General features: G+C 34.7%; 2 protein-coding genes across 4 annotated transcripts in view; one reads left to right on the top strand and one right to left on the bottom strand.

The window, feature by feature from the left end:
• LOC105347662 (triosephosphate isomerase) overlaps positions 1–2,426 on the bottom strand; it is a 42,516-nt gene extending 40,090 nt beyond the window's left edge. The window contains exon 1 of the mRNA XM_011456822.4: positions 2,225–2,426. Coding sequence (XP_011455124.1) covers positions 2,225–2,336 — 112 coding nt within the window. The 5' untranslated portion in view covers positions 2,337–2,426. The remainder of the gene's footprint in view (positions 1–2,224) is intronic.
• Positions 2,427–2,639: 213 nt separating this feature from the next.
• Positions 2,640–23,750, top strand: part of LOC105347658 (DNA damage-binding protein 2) — a 61,391-nt gene continuing 40,280 nt past the window's right edge. Inside the window, exons 1-4 of one of the 3 annotated variants that reach the window (XM_034481713.2) lie at positions 2,640–2,855; positions 11,393–11,593; positions 15,614–15,805; positions 21,666–21,814. In XM_034481713.2, coding sequence (XP_034337604.1) covers positions 2,718–2,855; positions 11,393–11,593; positions 15,614–15,805; positions 21,666–21,814 — 680 coding nt within the window. In that variant the 5' untranslated portion in view covers positions 2,640–2,717. Of the gene's footprint in view, positions 2,856–9,203; positions 9,580–11,392; positions 11,594–15,613; positions 15,806–21,292; positions 21,442–21,665; positions 21,815–23,750 lie in introns of those variants that run through there. The other 2 variants (XM_034481712.2, XM_034481714.2) reach the window with 2 other exon arrangements.

Below are 23,750 nucleotides of genomic sequence, written 5' to 3'. Positions count from 1 at the left end.
ACCGGACGAAGGCATTGTTTAAAACCAACAACCAGTGTCAGATGTTTTTACACCAATTTGCACTTGCGCATAAAAAACTTTTGTGCCCCCGAACACTTAAATGTGACCGTCCGGTTAAATGAGGTAAAATTTAAAGGAAAACTGTATTATGTGGTAAAATTTGACCATCCGGATCCGGAACGCGGAATTCCGGATAAACGAGACAAATTATTCTGTAAAAATTCCGTTCCCAATAAAAATCGACCGGTAAGTGAAGCGTCCGGATATCTGGCGTCCGGATATCTGAGGCTCCACTGTATACAATTGTAACATTCTCAGCAGTTATCTCTCTTTGCCCATTCATTCTTATCTTTGAACTTGATTAAGCAACCATAAAAAAAGTTATTAGAAAAAAACAGAAAATTTGTGGACAGAAGCATGACAGACAGACAGAGTGATTAGTACTATAGCCATAGGGCACCCGCAAATCCTTGCGGGGCCCTAAAAATGTATAGTGAATCTGCAAACTGGATCCATGTTCAAGGAAAATTATGTTTTTAGGAAACAAACTACTAAATGTCATCGAATACGAATGCCTTCAATTTGTAAGGCATGGGTTCTTAAATCAATAAATATCCGTATTATGGAAAAATGTGCTAGAAAATGGGAATGAGATGTGTTTTTAAAATCTTTTATTGTTGTTTCTAGGTTTTTTTTTTATTGAAGCAGATGTACAAATAATTGTACCGGTATCAATTAATTTTGACATGATCTCTCCATGATCCACGCATCTTGGTGACTCGTTATTGGAACCCTGACTACCGACAGCATTATAGCTAATATAATTATTCTCTGCTTAAGAAATTGTTTGACGCTTTCAGTGCTTGTAGACAGATAATTTTAATAAACATCTGTACCAAATATGCTTACATACAATGATGAGCCATTCACATCAGAGCTCAACCGAAAAGTGAAAGTAGTCAGCTGCACGCATGCTTTTTGTCTGCGTCTTTAAAAAGCTTGTTCATGTTTGTTTAGAAATTATGACATAAAACAAGATAAAATTTAATACCGAGCACAGCAAGAAGCCCGCCTCGCGAAGCGAGGATTAATGGTAACACGTATATATAAGAAAATCAGTGAAAAATGAAAGTTGAATCAGGGGTACTAAGGCCAAAAAAAATTTCTTCCAGCCCTGGGCGCCGCCATATTGGCAGCCATTTTGTTTTTAAAAAGTTAGTTTGATCATTGATTGACTGGTACTTATCGATGCTTATTGCCACTAAACTAGATTAAAATGCTCCAGTGTTTCAATAGAAGGTGATTTGAATTAAAAGAAATAATTAAAAAGAGCTAGGATACCAGATAAGTTTCAATAGTGCTTCAATCAAAAAACACGACTCGATCTATGTTTGTCTTATCAAATTATCACATGGAAAATAAAAACACTAACATCAAGGAACTGATCTTTTAGATACTGAATAAGGTATTTAATTTTATTACCGCTGCATTTATATGAATTAAATTGATAAACAATGAAAGAAGAAATAAAAAAAAGTTCGGAATAACGTAACTCTCATGGCTATTTCCGAAGACAAAACGTGTACGTTTTACGTCTGAAACATGACGTCATAATGTAGACTGAGCACGCAACGTTAAGTTTAACTTTGGCTAATGATTTGAGTAGGCAACCAGGCGGATCCTACTGTGTGTGTTTCAAATAAATTTTGTTCTACATAATTGTGTTAAATCTGCGCTCGGTCAAACAGTCACACCGTTTACATATTAATTTCATGATAAATAATTAAAACAAGAATAACTCTCAGGGGTGTCTCTAAAAATTGAAGTAGAAGGAGGAAATGAAAAAGTAGAAGGGGGTCTGGGAGTCTTGCTTATTGCAACATTATGTTTAAAATGCAAAAATAGGTGGGTAATTAAGGCATCATAGGCGGGGGAATTCCACGCCTCCAGGGTCTTAGAGACAACCCTGAACTCTACATGACAGGATATATTATGTTAAGTATTGAACCTTTAATAGAAAAATACAGAATTGTTTATCTGAAAGTGATTCGTTAATGGAGACGATTCGTTAATGGCAACCTCACTGTATAATTTTCACAATATCTAATGATAAATTTTTACAATATTTAAGTCATATGGAAACTGCAGAAGCTTAAGCTACGTGCATGCATGGTCATATGCATCATTCTGCAATCTGCATGGTGAAAATCTCCATTAAACATACCGGTGTTTGGATCCAGTGGCCCCGTTTTCAAGAAATCGGCAATGCCATCAATGCTCTGTTTATTGCCGTTCATTTTCCAGTTTCCACCCACGAAAAATTTTCTATTTGTCATGATTATATCTCTCCTTCAAGTTCAATTCGCAAAGCTTTCGCGTATGACCTTCCTTAACCTAAACAGCCTTGACCTTGTGTATCCTTTTAATTGAATAAAATACAGAACTTATGATAGACTGCAAACTTTCCGCAATGATATATCTTTAAATGCATCCAAAAAATGAATACGGTTTAAGATGGAGAATACAATTGGTATCATTATAATAGGTAGATTTATTCATTTTTTTTCCCTTCGTTGTTTTGTTGATTTATTTTCATTTGATTTTTGCGGATAATGGATACGTGTGCGATTTTTATATTATCAAATTCCCGCGTTTACTTGTAACGCTTGCATAACCCTTTACAAGCAGGTTCTCCAGGAAAAGTTTAAAGAATTGAGATGCCTAGAAAAAGGAAAGAAGAAACCCAGAACTTGGGGAAATCAGGGCGAAAAACCAAGATCCCTAAAATTACAGTTGATGATTCTGGTCTGAAGTATATAACATACGCACAAAAATTAAAAAGGAAAAAAGATCAGGTAGGCCTAGCGAAAAACTGTTTTTTCGCATTTTATATTCATACATATTAGGGTGATTTCACCATGCATCGGACACCCTTTAATTTTTCTTATTGATAATGCATCTAATATCAGTCTGATCAGCTAGAATCTCTCTGGTCTGATTATGGTCCGAATACAGATAAAGTTAAACTTGTTATTAAACTCACAGAGGATTGGTCACCATGCAACCCCCGTTTGATGGTTTTAGTCTCATTTGATGGTTAAGTGCTTGAATAGTATACCTATTTTACCAACCAAATGGGACTCATTTGTCGTTAAACTTGGATTACGTTTTTTTTTGGGGGGGGGGGAGCGCATGTTTTCTACTGGGCAAAAACTAGCTGCAGGACTGTAGCTCCCGGTCTGAAAAAATTCGGATGGACGACCTGGGAGCTACAGTGCCTCCCATAGTAAAAAAACTGCAATTTACTGCGCACAAAAAAATGCGCTAGTTTTGGACCGATTAATCTCATTTACGATCATATTCTGTACAAATATTTGATCCCAAAAAATTCCTCGGACATTTTACTACAGATATCGTCACTTCACTTGCCTCTGATATTCTTTTAAACACCATCAGCAGCCCTTTAAATCAAAGTGGTGCAAGTTTGTTTACATTTAAAAATGGCGACTCTTGATCTCGACGTAAATTAACATACTTCAGTTTCCGAGGTCGGTTATCATTTTTAAGAGAAAGTCTGAGGCAAGTAGAGTGACGATATCAGTAGTAAATTGGCTGAAGAAATTAATGGTACTAATTCTTTTAAAAGAATTTGTGTGAAAATAAGGTTAATAAGTCCAAAAGTAGCGCAATTTTTTGTGCGCCGTAAATTGCAGATTTTTCCTATGGTAGGCACTGTAGCTCCCAGGTCGTCCATCCGAATTTTTTCAGACTGGGAGCTACAGTCCTGCAGCTAGGCAAAAACAGGCCCAATCAGGTACAATCACTAGATTTAGCTACGTATGTTGATTTACCTATATAGCTTTATTTACCTACCTGAAGTAGGTTTATTTAGCTACGCAATCATAGTTTTGTTCTAACGGGCATTTGTACCAAGAGTCACACTCAGGTGCAGCAAAATATTCATCTTTGAACTGATCGGAAAACAATTCATAAAAAAATCACTTTTGAAAATGTTTATATGTTATCCAACAGCTACATGTACTTCTTAAATTGAATAACAATGAAAAACAGTTCTGGTTAACATGATAATTGATTGGTAATAATTGATGCTAAAAACAGAATATCAATCTTCACTGTCCATGTACAGTAAAACTTGTTTAGTACGCACATGGATATAGCGAATTCTTGGATATAGCGAAGTTTTTTTGAGTCCCTGATAAAATTTTAAACAAATCTATGCAATACAGCAAAACTGTCAATTTTGAAAATGAATCTGATTGGAATTCAGATGATAACTTTTAAGAATGAAGTTGTATAATGCATCAACATGAAATTAAAAAATAGAATTTTGATTTAATACATTTCTATGATGCATATACAATGTAAATATATTAAGTGTATGTATCAGAGAAGACATATTCTAATTATGGTGTGAAATTCTATATCTATATAAGATGATCAAAATTATAGTCATTTTAATTACCTGCACTAACTGAAAATCCAGAATTTTTCCACTGCTCAATTCCATCAACGTGTAGGAGCCAAATTTCGCTGTGAATCCAGGAGAATCACACCATGCATCTCCACCAAGGGTCAAAGATCTTCCCTGATACTCCGCAAGAAGGGTCTGTTGATGGAAGTCCCATGTGAAAATGGAGGCAGGTACAACATAAGATGCCTGCAGTCTGCTGAATGTGGACATGGACATCATCTGCAGGTTCAGATGTCGAAAGAGTCTGAGGCTTTCCGAGGCATTGGCTCCACTAAACACAATAGCACCGGCAACCAACAAATTTGCCCATGGCATTCCATGATGGCATCTTTGGCTTTCCCAAGTACCCTGGTACTGGAGTGTCCATTAGGGCACACAGAGGATGTTGAAATCATGGTTCCACGAACACCATTCACTACTGTGTGACATGCACTACCGCAAACACTACAGTTTTGCAAAAGTTTGGCTAACTGTACCTCAGACACTAAAAACTGTCTCTCCTCTTCCGGTGTTATATCAGTGCTCAGCTGGAATTCTTCATCCTCTTCATCACTGCTATCACTCTCTGGATATTCACTATCTAGGTCAAAGTCAGGGTCCTCATCACTACCCTCAATGTCACCACCCTCAATGTCACTATCATCATCATTGTCCTCCACATTCTCAACTGCATGCTGCTGAAGGACAGGGGTCAGACCAGCAGCTAATCTATTTAAGTGGAATGTTGTCAGTCAGGCTTGAGCACTGAGTACTTGTGGACACCATGTTTTTCTTATCCAATGACACTTGGATCCGCCTTGTGCTCTGTGGAACTTGAAGTGTGGCCTGGCATTTTTTTGATTGGGTCTCTGGTATTGCATTTGTTGATGCAGTGGGTTCAATGGGATGCTCATCATTGGGATCCCCTGGTTCAATTAGGTCAATGGAGTGATCAGGTAAGGTGTTGTTCTCTGAAGGCCGAGGCTCCAATTCTTGAAAAGCTTGACGAAAAATCTGAAGAAAAAAAAATTCTAAATTTTCAGTATAAAGAGTTTCACAACTTATTTAGCACAGCCACTTAATTGACGTTAAACTTTTTTTATAAAATAATTTATGTATTTAAACATTATGGTAGCCTATAGTAAAAAGAATTATTATAATATCAGGCGCCTGTGTAATTAGACATACAATGTAATTTATAGATATACGGACTTTGAGTGTGAAATACTGTACATTATTTTGTGAACAAAAAGTGGGTATCTTTATTTATAAAGTGGTCTGGTTATTTTGAGTTGAAATGAGAATAAACATTATATTTTTCATATATATATATTAATGATAATAGTAAAAAGGATTACATACCTCAGCTTTCTGGCGTTTTGCGTAGGCCCCTCTAGGTTTGGCAGGCAGAACCAATTGCACAGCGCCATTATTTTCTTTGGCGTGAATGGGGAGGGGAACGTCTGGCACTGCATCTACTTTCAACCGAGTCCTTGCCCCTTCGTAGCCTAACCTCTCTAAATGGGCTGGGTCCCTCTGAAGTTGATTCTTCGTAAAATGGTCAGAACACAAACGCTGGTTTTTAGTAGGGAGGAAGCTCTCGCGTTTACAAAAAATCGTCCATATTTTCCTCCGACGAGCATCTTTCGGAAAGTTGAAAAAACTCTTTCCACAGCCTTTCGTATGCATGTTTGTACATCCGTAGGCCACACAATACACCATAATGATGGTCAATCATCCACTTTTCACCAGTCTGAACTGATGAAATATGCATATTGCGAGATTTGAACTTTGACAAGCTGAAACTTTCAAACTTTTATATTTTTATTATAAAATTTTTGAGGAATGACGGTTTAAGTACTCAAACTTTAATATATCAAAAAATTGGAAACGTCAGTGATTGGGAAGGACCTGCGCCACGCGCCATAGTCGCATTTAAGAGAAAAATGGCGCATTAAATCAATTACTCTACGCGCCGAAGTGCGCATTCAAATTTCTCATCAGTTATAAAAGTTTTAGCGATGTCCGCTGGAAATTTACTCTGTACGACTTAGCTAATCGTCTTTTAAATTAATAATACATTTGTTTTAAAACATCCAATTTCATTGGTCGTGTTTGGTAAAACAGAAATAAACAACCAATAAAAACGTTTCCACTCTTTTATGCGTGGTAGATTATTCCAGAATTTCCTCCGAAAGAGAAGTTGAAGTCGCCCAGTATTCCGAGTTCTCAATTATGTAAACTAACCCCAAATGCAGTAAAATGATGATTATCTAATTGAAAAGACGTTTTCACAGCCTCAATTAATCCCTGTTGTGATTATTAAAACTCACGACTGTCTCACCATGCTTATCGTTACTGTAGGGGTTATAAATACGGGTGATGCAACCATACTGCATTGAAAATTACAACCGATGTTTATTTATTTAAGTGTCGATACTACAATTAGTTGTAACTTGTAATTATTTAATAACTCGCAAAATTAATGTTTAAATAATAAGAAAAACCGTTCCCTACAGTTATCTTCAAAGTTTGAAAGATTCTCTACATAACGGTAATAATTGGGTCAAAGGGTTTGACTACCTCCAAAAAACACAGAAGTACAGAGACTGATTTTATTTATCATTAAGCAAACACCATAACAAAAAATTGCATCAGTGAAATGTATAAACACATCAAATAAATGAAATTTAACCAGTTGGTTAAGTTTTTAAATTTTATAGAAGTTGTTTTGCTCTAGGTTGGTCCTTGATAATTTCAATTTTACAAAATGGCCCCAATGAATAAATAGATGGCCCTTTCATTATGAAAATGGCCCATTAAAATTAATAACTGGGGGGCCATAGTCCCATTGACATTTGTGGCCTTCCCAATCACTGAAACGTGATAAAAATCCTTTAATAATATGGGAGGAATAAGATCAGAAGAGATGAATGAGTTAAGCAAACAAATATGGCAGTTTTGTTGTGATAGAAATATTTGGATTACTGCAGTTCATGTACCAGTCAAAGAAAATGTGGCAGACATTGACTGAGTCTAGAAAATTTAATGAAAATATTGAATGGATGTTAGATAAAGAAATATTTCATTATTTAATCCAAAACTTTGGAGAGCCAGAAATAGATCTTTTTGCTTCTCGTTCGAATAGACAGCTAGAAATGTATATATCATGGAAACCAGATCCAGATGCATTTTGCACTGATGCATTCAGTAGGTCATGGTCAAATAAATATTGTTATTTGTTTCCACCATTTTCTTTGATCAGTAGATGTGTTCGGAAGATAAGAGAAGATTGTGCAGAATGTCTGATGATTATTCCATAATGGCCGACACAAATGTAGTATGCAGGACTTTTAGAACTTTTGATAGAAATTCCACTGATTCTTCCACACAAAAAGAAAACACTTTGCATTCCTCAAACAACCAAGTGTCATCCATTACAAGGTCAGTTGAAACTGGTAGCATGCCGAATTTCAGGAGACAGTTTGAAGACCAAGGTCTTTCAAGACAAACTTGTGAAATCTTGCTTGCGTCCTGGAGATATTCAACAAAGAAACAGTATGGCACATTTATTAGAAGATGGTTACGTTTCTGTAGTGAAAGGGAAATTAATTCATTTCAACCATCTGTGAAAGAAGTATTGAGTTTTCTGACAGAACTTTATGAAAATGGTCTTGGTTACAGTGCAATAAACACGGCAAGATCGGCATTGTCATCGTATGGAATCCAACATTCTGGAGTATCTATTGGATCAAACAATTTAGTTATTCGGTTTTTAAAAGGTGTATTTAATCTAAGACCTGGAAAACCAAGATATTGTGAAACTTGGGATGTATCAAAAGTGCTTACATTTCTGAGAAAATTGTCTCCTGTTAAATCTATTTCACGCAAAGATCTAACTTTGAAGTTAGTTATGTTAATTGCTTTAACAAATGCTATTGTTATACTTTCATGTTAAATACCGAAATCTGATTGGTTTAGACGCAGTTCATACTCTGTTCTATTACCCTCAGCGTTAGCAACGCACTTAGCAACGGGTAACATTACGAATTGTTACATGCGCGAAATTCATGCGCGTACAGTTCGCCTTAGAATTCACGTTATTCCTATCTAGAAGCAGTGATGTTTTCTTTAAAATTAAGACATTCAGTATAACAAAATAAATAGTGCCTGTTTGGGAGGATAACAGTTAAAATTGACACCCCTCGAAAACCATTGTCAACCTCCGCTTCGCGTCGATTGACAATGGTTTTCTCGGGGTGTCAATTTCAACTGTTACCCTCCCAAACAGGCACTATTTATATACTAGAGCCCAATCTTTGCATTTGTTAACTATAAGTGATATGTGCAAAGGCAGTAAGTCGTATACTTTGTTTTTTAAATCTTTGTTGAAACAAAGTAGACCAGGTTTTTTGTGTGGACAATTAGAATTGTTTGCATACCCACCGGACAGAAGGTTATGTGTTGTGCTAGTGTTGAAAGAATATTTAGAACGTACAAAAAATTTAAGAGGCTATTGTACAGATTTGTTTTTAAGTTATGCTGAGACTTTTGCAAAGTTTTATAAAAGACCCATAAAGAAAGATGCAGAATTGTATCAGCATGCGATCTTGAAGCATTGATGTTATTTGATGCAGAATTGTATCAACATGCTATCTTGAAGCATTGATGTTTTATATTTGTGTATTGTTATTGTCAGATGTATATTTGAGCATAGCTAGTATAAAATGGTGGAGGCTTTGTTTACAGTAGTTTGTTACTACTCTAAAGTATTTATAAGTGAAATTTCTGGAATTCACTTTATTCAGTGTTTTGAGTATCACTTTGAAGTCTCATATGGTTCCGGAAGTGGTATGACGTAACAGAATCCAGTCATAAAACCACTGAAAGGATCAGATGCCCACCACTTGTATGGAAGGATAATTCCCTCCCAGTTTTGTTGATTGTTATGATAAGTGAGGGCATAATATATGATGCTTGATTGGATTCTCAAAACACTCTATTGGCTGTTAAAAAACTGATTTGGACATGCGCAACACGCTTCTCATCTGACCCCTTCAGTGGTTATATGACTCACAGAATCCCTACCAAACTTTGCCTTAACCAAGGTAAGACTCGTTTAGTTGGGGGATTTTCCAGATATGTTACAGTCTGGTATATTTGTATTTGCTGTAAATAAGGAATAAGGAATCATTCTTTGAGTATTATGAGGTGATAATTTTGATCGGGGCGTGATCAAATCCAATAAAGTCCAAAGGGCTTTATGATAGATTTGATCACACCCGACCGAAATTATCACCTCATAATATTCAAAGAATGATTCCTTACTACTTATATTTATATAATTTTAAACCATCGTACGATTAAATATTTAAATATAAATAAGCAAACCCCGCTGGTGCCTCAATTTGGCTTTATGAGTTATATAGTACAAAATCGATACATAGTGTTATCACGGGCAAAGACACTGGAAAATGTAAATATATATTGATAGACAACTATGCGTATTTCAGAATTTATTGATGATTGTTGATTCCCAAGTTGGTAAAATGGGTAGCAAACCCGGGTCGACATTTACGGGTTTGTGGTCTTATTTAAGAAGAAACTTAATAATTCATGTTTAATTCCATGCTTCTAAAACGATGTCGAAGTAGCCATGACGTATGATACAAACGGGTCGATCTGACAAAGATGAATTTGTTTGTTGTGCAACAGTTCGCGTGCGAAGGGAATTTATGAAACATGCAAAATACATTGGTGCCGATTTTGTGAAGTAAATTGAGGTTAAATATTTCAATGCGTTGACTGTTTTCTAGTATGACGGTGGTGTTAGCTTGTTTTGACTTTCGTTTGGGTTTCATTTCCCTACAGGTGTGTAACCAGCTGGGAACTATCGCCTGTATTTTGTAATTTTTACGTATCAAATTAAAGAGAGACTTCGGTAAATCAGACAGTTGACTGTTTACCTGTGCAAATTAAGTTAAATCTGATGTTTTCACAAAGTACTAAAATATAATTCATTCTGTCGTTAATTGGTATGATCTTTTGCTTAATGGTTGATTAATGCAATGTGTTTTGTTGAGATGCTTAGCATTTTCTCGAGTTTATTCAGTTTAAACAGAGTTTAATATCGTTGACGGAAATATGTACTAGGTATATATATGATTCATTTTGAAAAATAAATTGTGCTCTTTGTTTTTGTGCATGTCTCTTCTATTTAATTGTTTACAATTTCTATTTACTAACTTCTTTGTTTTGGTGCATGTCTCTTCTATTTAATTGTTTACAATTTCTATTTACTAATATTTGAGTGTTAAACTTCAAATTATAAGCAAGATTCAGAGCTTTGTACACAGATATGAGGCCATTCTTTTCATCCAGGAAGAAAGAAGCTTAAAAATCTTGGAGAATCAAGAATTTTTGAAAGACAAACTGATTCATAAAATATCAGAGAATTTAATTGATTACTGTTTGGAATGGGTGCAAAAACAATTCATGCAGTGTTTTGAGTCGTATCAATTGTTTGTGCAGCTTTATTCAGTTAAAGTTTGAGTTAAGAGTTATAAAGTTTGACTGAAATGACAGTGAATGTTGAAAACAGGAGTACCGATGCTGGGGTTCAAACCTCAGCAGAGGCAGTATATGTCTGTACTCTCTGTTAAATGACCAATATTGACCATGGATTGATTCCGCCTCTGAACAAAAATTTTCATAACCCCTTGCTAAAATTCTTTGCTTGATGCCTGTATCTTAAATGGTCAAAATGGTGACAAGTATAATTGGGATACAGCCAATTAGATGATAAGATATTCAATGCAAGTGAATTATGGTGTTCTTTCTGTCAGAATTGCATGAATTTACAGACTGGATGATGATGGTTAGGTATGATTTGTATACTTTTTTTGTTTTTTAAATTTTCAGTCTGAAAAGGAAAAAGAAGAGGAAAAAATTCCAAGTCATGACTGCTGTGAAGTTGATGCAGCAAACACACTTCTAGGACTCAAACCCAGGGCATTGCCTTTCACTATCAATGTAGCCAGACCATCATACACTATAAGTTCAAACCTAACACTTCAGCTACATGGATATACAATGGGAATTCCTAGGAAAAGCCTATATAAAGTATGTATTTATTTATTCAATCAGTACATATGCTAGCAAATATTTACATTAACATGCATGTTAACTCTACTGCTTTATGTGGAAGTCCACTGCTTTTTAACTTCTCTCCTGCCTACCACTTTTATTAGCTCACCTGAACCAAAGGTTCGAGTGAGCTTTTCTGATCACCCGTTGTCCGTCCGTCTGTAAACTTTTTACATTTTCAACTTCTTCTCTAAACCCACTGGGCCAAATTAACCAAATTCGGTATAAAGCATCTTTATGGAAAGGGGATTATAAATTGTTAAAATAAAGGGCACAGCCATTTTAAAAAGGGAGATAATTGTGAAACAGTGAGTATAGGGTATGTGTCTTTAAAAATCTTCTTCTCAAGAACCACTGCACCAGAAATGCCAATATTTACACAAAAGCTTGTGTATATAATGAAGATTCTAAAATATAAAAATCGTGACCCTCGGACCAAAACTAGGGCCCCAGGCGGGGTTCAAAGTTTAACATAGAAATACCAAAGAAAAATGTTTAAAAATCTTCTTCTCAAGAACAACTGCACCAGAAATGCCAATATTTACACAAAAGGTTGTATATATAGTGAAAATTCTAAATTGTAAAAATTGTGACCCTCGGACCAAACCTGAGGTCCCAGGTGGGGTTCAAAGATTAACATAGAAATACATAGGAAAAATGTTAACAAGATTTTTGTTCCATTTATTCAACTAAATTGTGCACGAAAAACCCAACTGTGTCTCCCTGAATATTGGCAACTCATTGCATTAGTATATATTAAGTATGTTTAATCAAGAAATGACGGATGAATACATTAAGGTGTAAAAATTCATTATACCGGTAAATATTATTTTAGTTTATCGCTTACAGTTTATTTGGAGACCATGCCCGATAAAAATAAAAATTAATATGTAAATTTATTTGTTATCGGGCACGGTCTCCAAAATAAATGTAAGCGATAAATGTATCTTGTGATTTTGTAGCAATATTGCAGATAGTTTGGTTGAGCATTTTAGACACGGCAGGTCAACGCACGTGGTGTGGATTTATTTGTAAACAACCTTGCATACCATAGGTATTCTTGTTTCACACAGAAATTGAATAAATAAAAGTATGTTTTGTTTAAAGCAGAAAGAATATAATTAATTTTTGAACTTTTCGAAATTCCTTCGATTTTTGTAACCATGATGAGTCATGATTCATTGTATTGCATATGCATCACTACGTATTTTATAATGAAAATATACTGAGTATATAATCACATGGTGATGTTAAAATTGCATATAAAAATATAGTTTTATATTGTGGTATTTATGGGCTTATTATACGTACTACCTAACTAAGGCATGATGTCAGACAGCGCGAATTGTGCACGAATCTCTATCTCGTGGGCTCACTGGTTGAGGATGGATGTGTCCCGGTGCATGGTGAGGGCTATTGTGAACTCTTGTGGATGAACCCATGTTTTATGTGTATTTGTTTGTTGTCTGCTTGGCAATAAATACTATAATATGTACGACTATTGGTACAGAAATTTAAATTAATGATATCTATATTAAGAAAATGTCAGCTCCACACCTTTGTGGCCATTCCAGCCTTTGATATATATAGTGAAGATTCTAAATTGTAAAAATCGTGACTCTCGGACCAAAACTGGAGCCCCAGGCGGGGTTCAAAGTTTAACATAGAAATACCAAGGAAAAAATTTAAAAAATTTCTTCTGAAGAACCACTGCACCAGAAATATTCACACAAAAGGTTGTATATATAGTGAACATTCTAAATTGTAAAAATTGTGACCTTCGGACAAAAAGTGGGGCCCCAGGAGGGGTTTAAAGTTTAACATATATAGGAAAATGTTTAAAAATCTTCTTCTCAAGAACTATAAATGCAAAAGTTTGGGATTTTAACATGCATACATCTTCAAATAATGTAGATTCTTATTTGTAAAAATCGTGACTCCCGGAAAAATACTGGGGCACCAAGAGGGGTTCAAACTTTTACATTTTAAAAAATATATAAGAAAGGTTTAAGAATTTTCTTCTCGAGAACTACAGTGTTATAGTTTGTGGAATTACTATGCATCCATCCTTGGCTTATGTAGATCATTAATTGGTAAAATCGTGACCCCTGGACTAATAATGGGGCCCCAAGATGGGTCAAAGTTTATAAAAGATATATATATATATATATATATATAGGTAACGTGTTAAAAAATATTCTCCTCGAGAACTACAATGCTACAATTTGCGAGATTACTATGCATACAACACAGGATAATGTAGATTTGATAGTTTTAAAATAGTGACCCCTGGACTAATACTAGGGACCCGAGATGGGTTAAAAATGTAGAATTATATATGGAAAATGTTAAAAAATCTTCTTCTCAAGAAGTACAGTGCTTCAATTTGTCAGATAACTACCTAAGCATCCTCAAATAGTGTAGATTTGAAATTATATATATATGCCGTGACTCTTGATCTAATACTGGAAAAATGTTAAAAAATCTTCTTCTCGAGAACTACAGTGCTTCAATTTGTCAGATAACTACCTAAGCATCCTCAAATAGTGTAGATTTGAAATTATATATATATGCCGTGACCCTTGATCTAATGCTGGGAAAATTTTTTAAAAAAATCTTTTTCTAGAGAACTACAATGCTTAATTCAACTTGTGAGATTACTAGCTATGCAAACATCCTTAAATAATGTAGATTCCAAATTAATAAAGCTTTGGGACTGGACTAATACTTGGGCCCGAAAAGGGGTTCAAAGTTTAACATAGAAGGATATATTGAAAATGTTTTTAGAAAGTTTTTCTCGAGAACTATAATGCTACAGTTTGTGAGATTACTATGCAAGGATCCTCAAATAGTGTAAATTCTAATTTCACGCTGTGTACATGCTGTCCCGCCACAGTGCTACAAATTTTCATTCCTATGTTACTACAGAGGGTTCCGCTTAATCTGATAGTCAATTTGTCAGAGAAAAATTATCAGATTAACCAATTATCATATGTATCTCTATTAAATTCAATTACCGTATCTCTGTCATATTTATTTTTAATAATTTGTGATTACATTGGTAGAATTCAATGATTAATCCTCAGTTATACATTACGCATCATCATCATTACTTCATGCAGTTTCAAATTGCAGAAAAAAGAACTTTGAAGACACCGACATATTTACATGTACCGCCGTTATATTGACCTTCAGCACTGGTCCCTGTAATATTTTTTAATCTTTATTGTAAATAAGCTTTTCATGCTATTTTCATCAATAAATTTATTTTCATAAATTAATTATAATGTCGACAAGATAATTTTATTTGTTTTTTGTTTTTGTTTTTTTATTAGATTCAAGTAATACGTAGTTTTATCATTTCATGACGTTACTTAACAAAAATGACGTCTGTTCTACATTTTTCATCAAAACAATGCCATATTGTAAACTCTGTTTATAAAAAAGTATAATAGATATCGAAAAAAGAAAAACAGTCATGAAAATAATAGATATCGAAAAAAGAAAAACAGTCATGAAAAGCTAAGATTCTACCCTATATTTTACCAAACTAAGGTAATTTTTAATGATAGGGCTATTTTTGATGCTTCGTGGCTCTAGCTGTTTGGAAACAGTTTATTTTATGGTATTCTTGTTTGTTTTTCTACCGAGGAGCCATATGGCACAATATCCTTTGAACACCCATAAAAGCCATTGTTGCTCAGGTGAGCGATGTGACCTCTTGTTTCTCTCTAATAAACTAAACTAAGAAGACAGATAATAGCTTTAGTATAATTGTTCTGCCATTCACTTTGATTATGCTTAAAAAAGACAGCTGGTGAAAACATTGAACTGTATTAAAAAAATGTTTTTGCCTTTTTGGTACCTATACCTCATTCTAATTCTAGCTACGTCGCTGGCTTTAATTATTGTAATGCATTATTGAAATGCATTTTTTTGTATATGTACATGTATGTATGCATGAGACTGTCACTCAGTACTTTGTTGTTTCTACAGAGTGCCACCAAATGTGTGATAGACATGTTATCAGACATGCAGATATCAACCATGACCAGCCCATTCAATCGCCGAGTGACAGCTATGGATTGGCATCCGACCAATCCAGATGTGGTGGTGGTAGGATCCAAAGGTGGCGATGTCTTTTGGTGGGATACAAGCAACATTGAGAAGCAGAAGTTCCATCAAGGGGTATGTGGTTGATAGGCTACATGTACTGTAAAATCAGTTTTAGCTCAGCTGATCCCAAGGCTAAATTGACGTTTTCTAAATTAAATTTGTCAGTTGGCTGTTGTCGTAAACTTTTTACATTTTCATCTTCTTCCCAAGTACCACTTGGCCAATTTCAACGAAACTTGGCACAAAGCATTTTAGGGTTAATGGAATTCAAGTTCTTTACACCCTCTTTAAAGGGGAGATAATTTAGAATTAATCAAAACCTTCTTCTCAAAAAACCATTCAGCCAGAAAAGCTGTAACTTGTATGGAAGCATCCTCAGGTAGTGTAAATTCAAGTTTGTTCAAATCATAATCTCAAGGGGTAGGGTTTGGCCACAATTGGAGGGTTTAAATTTTTACATAAGAATATGTAAAGAGAAAATTTTTTAAAAATCTTCTCCTGAAAAGCTATTCAACCAGAAAAGCAGTAACTCCTGTGGAAGCAGGAAGCATCCTCAGGTAGTGTAGATTTAACTTTATTCAACTCATGATCCCCATACATGTCCAAGACCAACTTTGTTGTTGATATCGACACCAAAATGACGATATCAACATCGATATCGAATTTTGAAAAATGCTAATCCAATAAGGATGTCAATATCGACAATATCGTACACAACTTGACGAAATCGACATCGATATCGAAATACACTGATGTGAGTTGCAAAATCAATTTTATTGTCGATATCGTACATAAAATGATGATATCGACATCGATATCGACACTAATAAGTTTAAAGGCTTGCTATTTATGAGCGATAACATACACAGAATGACGATATCCTAATCAATAGCGATCTTTATAATTGCATTTAAACAAATATAATAATATTATTTAAAATGACAATATCAACCTCAATATTGACTCAAATGAAATCTTCTAAAATCATCGGTATTATAAATTTATCAATAACAATAAGAAGAATATCTAAATGATGGGTTTTAAGGATTGTAAAATGATATAATTGTGATCGTCTAGATAGTCAAATCTAAAGATAAGCATGATACAGTTTTCCAAAGTACTTGATTTCATTCTGCACAAAAGCAAATAAATGCCTAACTGGTTTTGTTGTGTACATATGTCAATCGATATCGTTACGATATCGTCGATATCGACGTCAAAATAAAGTGAGTTGCCGTTGTGTTTATATGCAAATCGATAAAGATACATCGACGATATCGACTGAAAATATGGACAACTTAAGTTGTAAATAAAGGAAAATAGATTTTGATACGGTATCGTCGATATCGACGATAAATATGGACAGATTGAGTTCTGTACCTATAAAAATCGATATCGATACAATATTGTTGATATCGACGATATCAACACTAATTATGGACAGCTGTAGTTGTGTACATATGCAACTCGATATTGATACGATATCGTCGATATCGACATGAATATGGACAAATTCAGTTGAGGACAAAGAAAATCGATATCGATACGATATCGACGATATCGACGTTGAATATGGATGTTAAATTTGGACAGCTGTAGTTTTGTACATATGCATTTAAGTTCTATTATATTGAAATCAGTGAATCGATATCGATACAATATCGTCGATATCATCGATATCGATACTACATCGTGTCTTGGACATAACTCATGATCCCTGGTGGTAGGTTGGGGCTACTATGGGGTTTGAATTTTTACATTGGAATATATTGAGAAAAATATTTTAAAATCTTAAACTTGTGTGAAAGCAGAGGTTGTGCATATTTAAGTTTGTTAAATCATGATTCCCTGGAGAAGTTTGGGGCTGCAAAGGAGGGGGTTTAAAAAGGAAGAGAGAAAAATGTTCTCACAAATACTGAAACACAGAAGGGGCTAAGGGTGCAATGATTAATGGTGGGAGGTTATATCATTGTAAAAACATGCTACAATTTTATCACAGGACGCTTCAAATTATACTGTAGTTTGGCATTTTCAATTCAGAAAAATTTCATCCATCTGATTTGGTTTGAAAATTTTTTTTTTAAATTGCATCCGGTGTTGGAAAACACATGCAATACATACGGCGCAAGCATTTAATGGCATTACCTAGCACTGATTTGTCCGTTGGTCAGGCAAGAAATTAATGCCACTACCATACTGGTAGAAGTATTATTTTCATAATTGAGCGTGACTGTTTATATTATGAAGAATGTTTTGTATTTCAAATCTTTCCATTAAGAATTATTATGATTAATTAAGTTATTGATACAAGTTGAACAATGTCTTAGGTATAGTAATGTGATCATAGCAACTTTTGCTTAGTCATGTTGGTGACACAATATTGGAAAATAAAATAGATTTTTTTTTTTTTGTTATGTTAGTAATGGATGAATGATGTTAAATTGTTAAATGTGTAGCATTCTGTTTAAATGTTCAATTCTGTTTGTATATTTGCACATTTATATACATGTATATTTTTCAGAATAAGTAATTTTTAAGAATCCAATATGTATTAAAGACATACATGGTATTTGAGCATGGATCCCTTTTGAATATTTCCACAAATAGATTGTTGTAAACTAATATCCTTCTGCAGCAAATATGATAAAGGCAGTTGTGGATCAGGTTTAAGCCTTTTAACATCCTCAGGGTACACATCAGGAATTCTATGTAAATTAAAGGGCAATTTTGTTACCAGATTTTTTTTCTTTTCAAATGTTGTAAGGACTATGTGCGGTTTTATGCATTTTTTGCCCCCAAAATCAAAGTTTTAAAAAGAGCTTTAAAAATAAGGTGAAAGATAGTTAAAATCATATTGGAAATAAAGGTGTAAAAGGTTATCACCACAGTGACGTCATAATGTAGAAATGACGTCATGAAGATTGCATTATTTTGATAAATTGTTATTTTGTAGCAAAATATGGGTGTTTTCCGATGGTTTTTCGACTGGGAAACATCGAGCGCAGGCTTGCTCAAGTACCATTTTTTAGTATAATGTGTATAACTATCTGAAGAAAACAATATGTTAAAATCGCACTTGAGCAGACCTGCGCTCTATACTTCCGAATGCAAAATACAGAGCAAAAATGAGAATATTTTCATTTGTTTGCAAATTTGCGGGAATTAGGTCATTTAGATGACGTCATAGATAAACAGCGAACAAGCAATGATGACTAAAATTAAGATTAAAGTTATAGGCATCCTCTATACAATGATTTGTGAAGATTTGATTTTTATACGACACTATTTAAAAATTGGTTGAAATTGGGGGCAGATATTTGACCATACCGCACATAGTCCTTTGTGATTCTGAATCTAATAAATCAAATTGATAATTAAAGAAATTGTTGTATACGTTTGATTTGGTTTGTCAATGATAACTGGTTTCTTCTTTCGTGGTGTAGGTTTAGGTTTGAAAAAACCATGGTTGAAACTGGCTCAGGCTGAATTTTTGAGCCTCTTGGTTTATGCCACTGCTGAGGCAAACTTGTACATGGAAGTTCAGCAGGGACCTCATTCAATCCAAGGCCTCTATAATGCTGTACAGTGTACACCAACGCTGTGACATGAGCACAAGTCCCACAAAGTCTACTCGTGGACAAAGATATTGTTTAACTAGTAATAACTACCAATTTATCATGCCAGCATGATTAATATACAGTAACATGTAGCTAAAGATACGAATAATGATCATTTATTTACCTAGATCACTTTAATTATGCACATTTAATCCATTTTGATTGAATAGCAAAGTTGATATCTTTGTTCGAGTTCGCCACAATTTATTGAAGTGATCGATGGCAGTGATACTGATTGCTTTTTAATCAATCAACTATACAAAAATCAATTATTTGTTACCAATAAAACAATTTTCACTCACCCTGCTTGACAAGAGCAATGGCAATCGTCAATAGCACATTTATTACAATCTATGGTCATGTTTACTTTGTGTGGGTCTTCGCTCATTTTCATAGACCGGTAACATTTTCCCGTAATTTCTAAGGTTTTGTCAGTGGTGCTGTATATTTTTACAGCATGAACATAACCGTTGATGAAAAAATTGTACCCCCTTTCCTTCGCACGAGACTACATTGTAACATTTTCGAAAAATTTGATCAAAATATCGCGTTCAATAATATTGAGAGCATTTGTAGAGCCGCCATTGTTTACTCTTTTGTCCGAGGCTGCCTCGTTGCTATGACGTATCTTCGGTGGGCGGAGCTTATGCTTCGGCTATGGAATGGTGTATTACTATGTGGTTATATCCTGTGAATGTCTCTTTGAAACTTGTCTGTAAGTGCTCTCTGCGAGTTTAGTGTTTGACACTTTAGTAGCGGTTACACTCTCGATGGAGATAGAGGTGTTAGTATCCTCTATCGATAGCTACAGATCGGAAGAGACTGAGGAAGGTTGAACACATAGTGGGTTTCAGATAATAGAAGTGTTGGCATCTTCTCTAGGGTATCGGGCTCTTGGAGGTATTGGTATCCTTGGTTGAGCATTTTGGCTACGAGGTGTTGGTAACCTCTACAGAGAACTGGGGTCTCTATTGTTTTAGACCCAGTAGTTGCACAGATACCCTTGTTACTGAGAAGTTACCTGGTAAAAAGTCACCAGGTAGCACGAAGACTTTGTGCTTGGGCACTTGGTTTGGGTCGCTTGGTTAGAGACATTGGTTTGGGCCACTGGTTTAAGACATCTGATTGAGAAGTTGAGACAGTGTTCGGTTTCATCCATAGCCTGGTCAGGGGAGACAAGATCTTGTACATATGTTGTGTCTATCTGTTTTGTTCTCAGAGGTCTGATTCTACACAGACCCTTATCCCATAGTAACGTCAGACAGATAGTCTACCCCCAGTACGTTATAATTCATTCGGAATATGAAGGTAGCAACATCGCTACCCTCATAACCTGCATGAATCATCAATGAAAGCATTTTATTATTTATATTAATATCTTTCTTTTAGTTTATTTATGAAATGATTATGAAAAGTAAGTAAAAATCAGTAAATTAATGTTAATGTACATAAGTATGTTAGCTAAAAGAAACAGCCAAATCGTCTCCTATGAGACTTGGGTCTGACATCATCATGAATATTTCATGCAGTCCGTGATTTTTTATTAGGTCGCTATAGGCCTCGACCTATCGATAAAGAGGGCATATCAATTTTAGTCTCGTCAGTTTCAGTCGCTGTAGATTTTGACCAATCGATAAACAGGGCGTGTAGATTTCAGTATGGCTGTTTCTATAGAGCTATGAATTAACTATAAGTTTCGGTAAGAAATGGAGGGAATAATACTTGGTAGATGTAAATATTCAAATATGAATAGAATAGCAGTCATGAATATTCGATTATTGATTTATGGTATTCGTTTCAACTTTAAACAAAAGTGCATGTCCCATGTCTACTTCAAAATTACGTGGAGATTTTTTCCAAAGTTATTTTCTTGATGACAACATTGAAATACAGTCTTACTATTGCTATCTTAAATTGTCATGTTACTTGTCTTGATCTTTAGATGGGAGCAGGAGGAATCATAAATTCCATTAAATTTTGGCCCCATGATAATAGCAAGGTTCTCACTGCAGCAGTAGATGGGACAATCACCTTGAATGACATTGAAGGCAAAAACACACAGATTTTGGCAGATACGCTTAATGCTCATGAGTGAGTTTGCTGTTTAACCAAATGATTCAAAGTTTCAGAACTGAAAAGTTTAGAATCTTTTGATCATTAAAAATACCAGAGTATAGGCTTGCTGGATTGTAGAAATACACTCTACTTCATTGTAAATGAAAATTTTAAAAGGAGTGTTTATGAAGCAGAAATCAAGCAGGCCAGATTAATTTGTATTAGATGCATGTAATTCATAGTTGACTTTCTCATTGAAGAAAGGCTCTGGTGGAAATATTCAAGCTGTGAAATTCTGGCCATTAGATGAGTGCAAAGTAGTTTCAGCTGGACTTGATGGAACTGTATCACTTCATGACTTAAATGGAAAACTGTCATTTGTATTGGCAGATACAATGAACTTTTATGAGTAAGTCTGTAGATTGACATGGACATTTGATATACATTGTATGATATATTGTATGATATATTTTTTATCAATGAATTTGTGCAGCTGGAACTAATTTGCAAATTATTAATTGTAAGACATTTCATACTGCATGGAAATTATTGAATTCTTGAACTGATCAAAGAATTGAAAAAAAATCAACAGAATGCAGAATTTTGCACAACATAGCTACCTTTCATTTAATTATTTGATAAATCACACGATGAACCACCACAACTGATATGAACTTAACCGGAAGTCATATCACTTTATTTACCACACATTTGTCTCCGTCAAACTATGGCCCCAGCCATAAACTGGGACATAAGTTTAGTTTTGAAGAAATCCCATGTTTGAGATAAATTGTTATTCACCTATATGTAAAACAAACAAAACTAGACAAATTGCTTGTTTAAATGTCGTACAATCATTTATTTGAATAATTTAATATATCGTATTTTTCGAAAATTAGGTCGATACGGTTTATTGGGCGAAGGAGGTCGTTTTTAGCAAAAAAATGAAAAAAAAGTATAAATAGGTCGACTTTGAAGAATTGGTCGAAAAATTACCGCTAGTTGTAATGAATAAATGGTTTAAACCAATAACTTTATCATATAGTAGCCTTTAATCTTATTTCACAGTTTTAAACAAAAGGGAAACAAAATGTATTTCTTGAAAACATCGTAAGAAAATGTGTGAAATTGCATCAAAATTGTCAAACCAATTAATTCAGTACGGCCGGTTTTAATTTAAGATCGTTTTTTTTTACTTCCGTGCAATGTGTACAAACTGGTGTTAACCGGGGGATAGTAACCTAGCCTGGAGGCATGACTACGGTAGCACATGCCACCCTGTGTCTCTGTGTTGCCTTTTACGGTGTTTATACACACGAGTCAACCTCTGAACTTATTGAAGCCTGCAGGCATGAGTAGCACGTGCCGAGAGTTCAACTGTGTATAAACAAAGTAAGCGCTACCCAGACTGATTTCAGAGACACCTGGCTAAAATTTCATCGAAAGTTTTATGTTGAATATACAGAAAAAAACTTGTTCATGTATTCTATTATGAAAACGAATCGTTTTTTTTTTTTTATTTCTACCCGACGATATTTTCCCCCCGTAATTACCCTTTGTACGATTCTCATTTTACTTTTACCGTGCAAAATCGATTTCCTGTTTATCGTAAGCACACGATCAAAATGCATGACAGCATATAATAATGATCGAAAGATGATTCAGTCAGTGATCTACCGTATTTCACAGAATTTAGGTCGATACGGTTTATTGGGCGAAGGAGGCCGTTTTTAGCCATAATATAAAAAAAAGTATAAATAGGTCGACTTCGAAGAATTGGTCGAAAAATTACCGCTAGTTCTAATGAATAAATGGTTTAAACCAATAACTTTATCATATAGTAGCCTTTAATCTTATTTCACAGTTTTAAACAAAAGGGAAATAAAATGTATTTCTTGAAAACATCGTAAGAAAATGTCTGAAATTGCGTCAAAATTTTCAAACCAAATAATTCAGTACAGCCGGTTTTAATTTAAGATCGTTTTTTATTACTTCCCTGCCATGTGTACAAACTGGTGTTAACCGGGGGATTGTTACCTAGCCTGGAGGCATGACTACGGTAGCACATGCCACCCTGTGTCTCTATGTGACTTTTTACTGTGTATATACACACGAGTCAACCTCTGATCTTATTGAAGCCTGCAGGCATGAGTAGCACGTGCCGAGAGTTCAACTGTGTATAAACAAAGTCAGCGCTACCCAGACTGATTTCAGAGACACCTGGCTAAAATGTCATCGAAAGTTTTATGTTGAATATACAGAAAAAAACTTGTTCATGTATTCTATTATGAAAACAAATTGTTTTTTTTTTATTTCTACCCGACGATATTTCCCCCCGTAATTAC

Source organism: Magallana gigas, chromosome 3 (assembly GCF_963853765.1).
Source record: "Magallana gigas chromosome 3, xbMagGiga1.1, whole genome shotgun sequence".
In the NCBI taxonomy this organism is placed as follows: Eukaryota; Metazoa; Mollusca; class Bivalvia; order Ostreida; family Ostreidae; genus Magallana; species Magallana gigas.
This window is presented reverse-complemented; position numbering and strand designations above follow the sequence as displayed.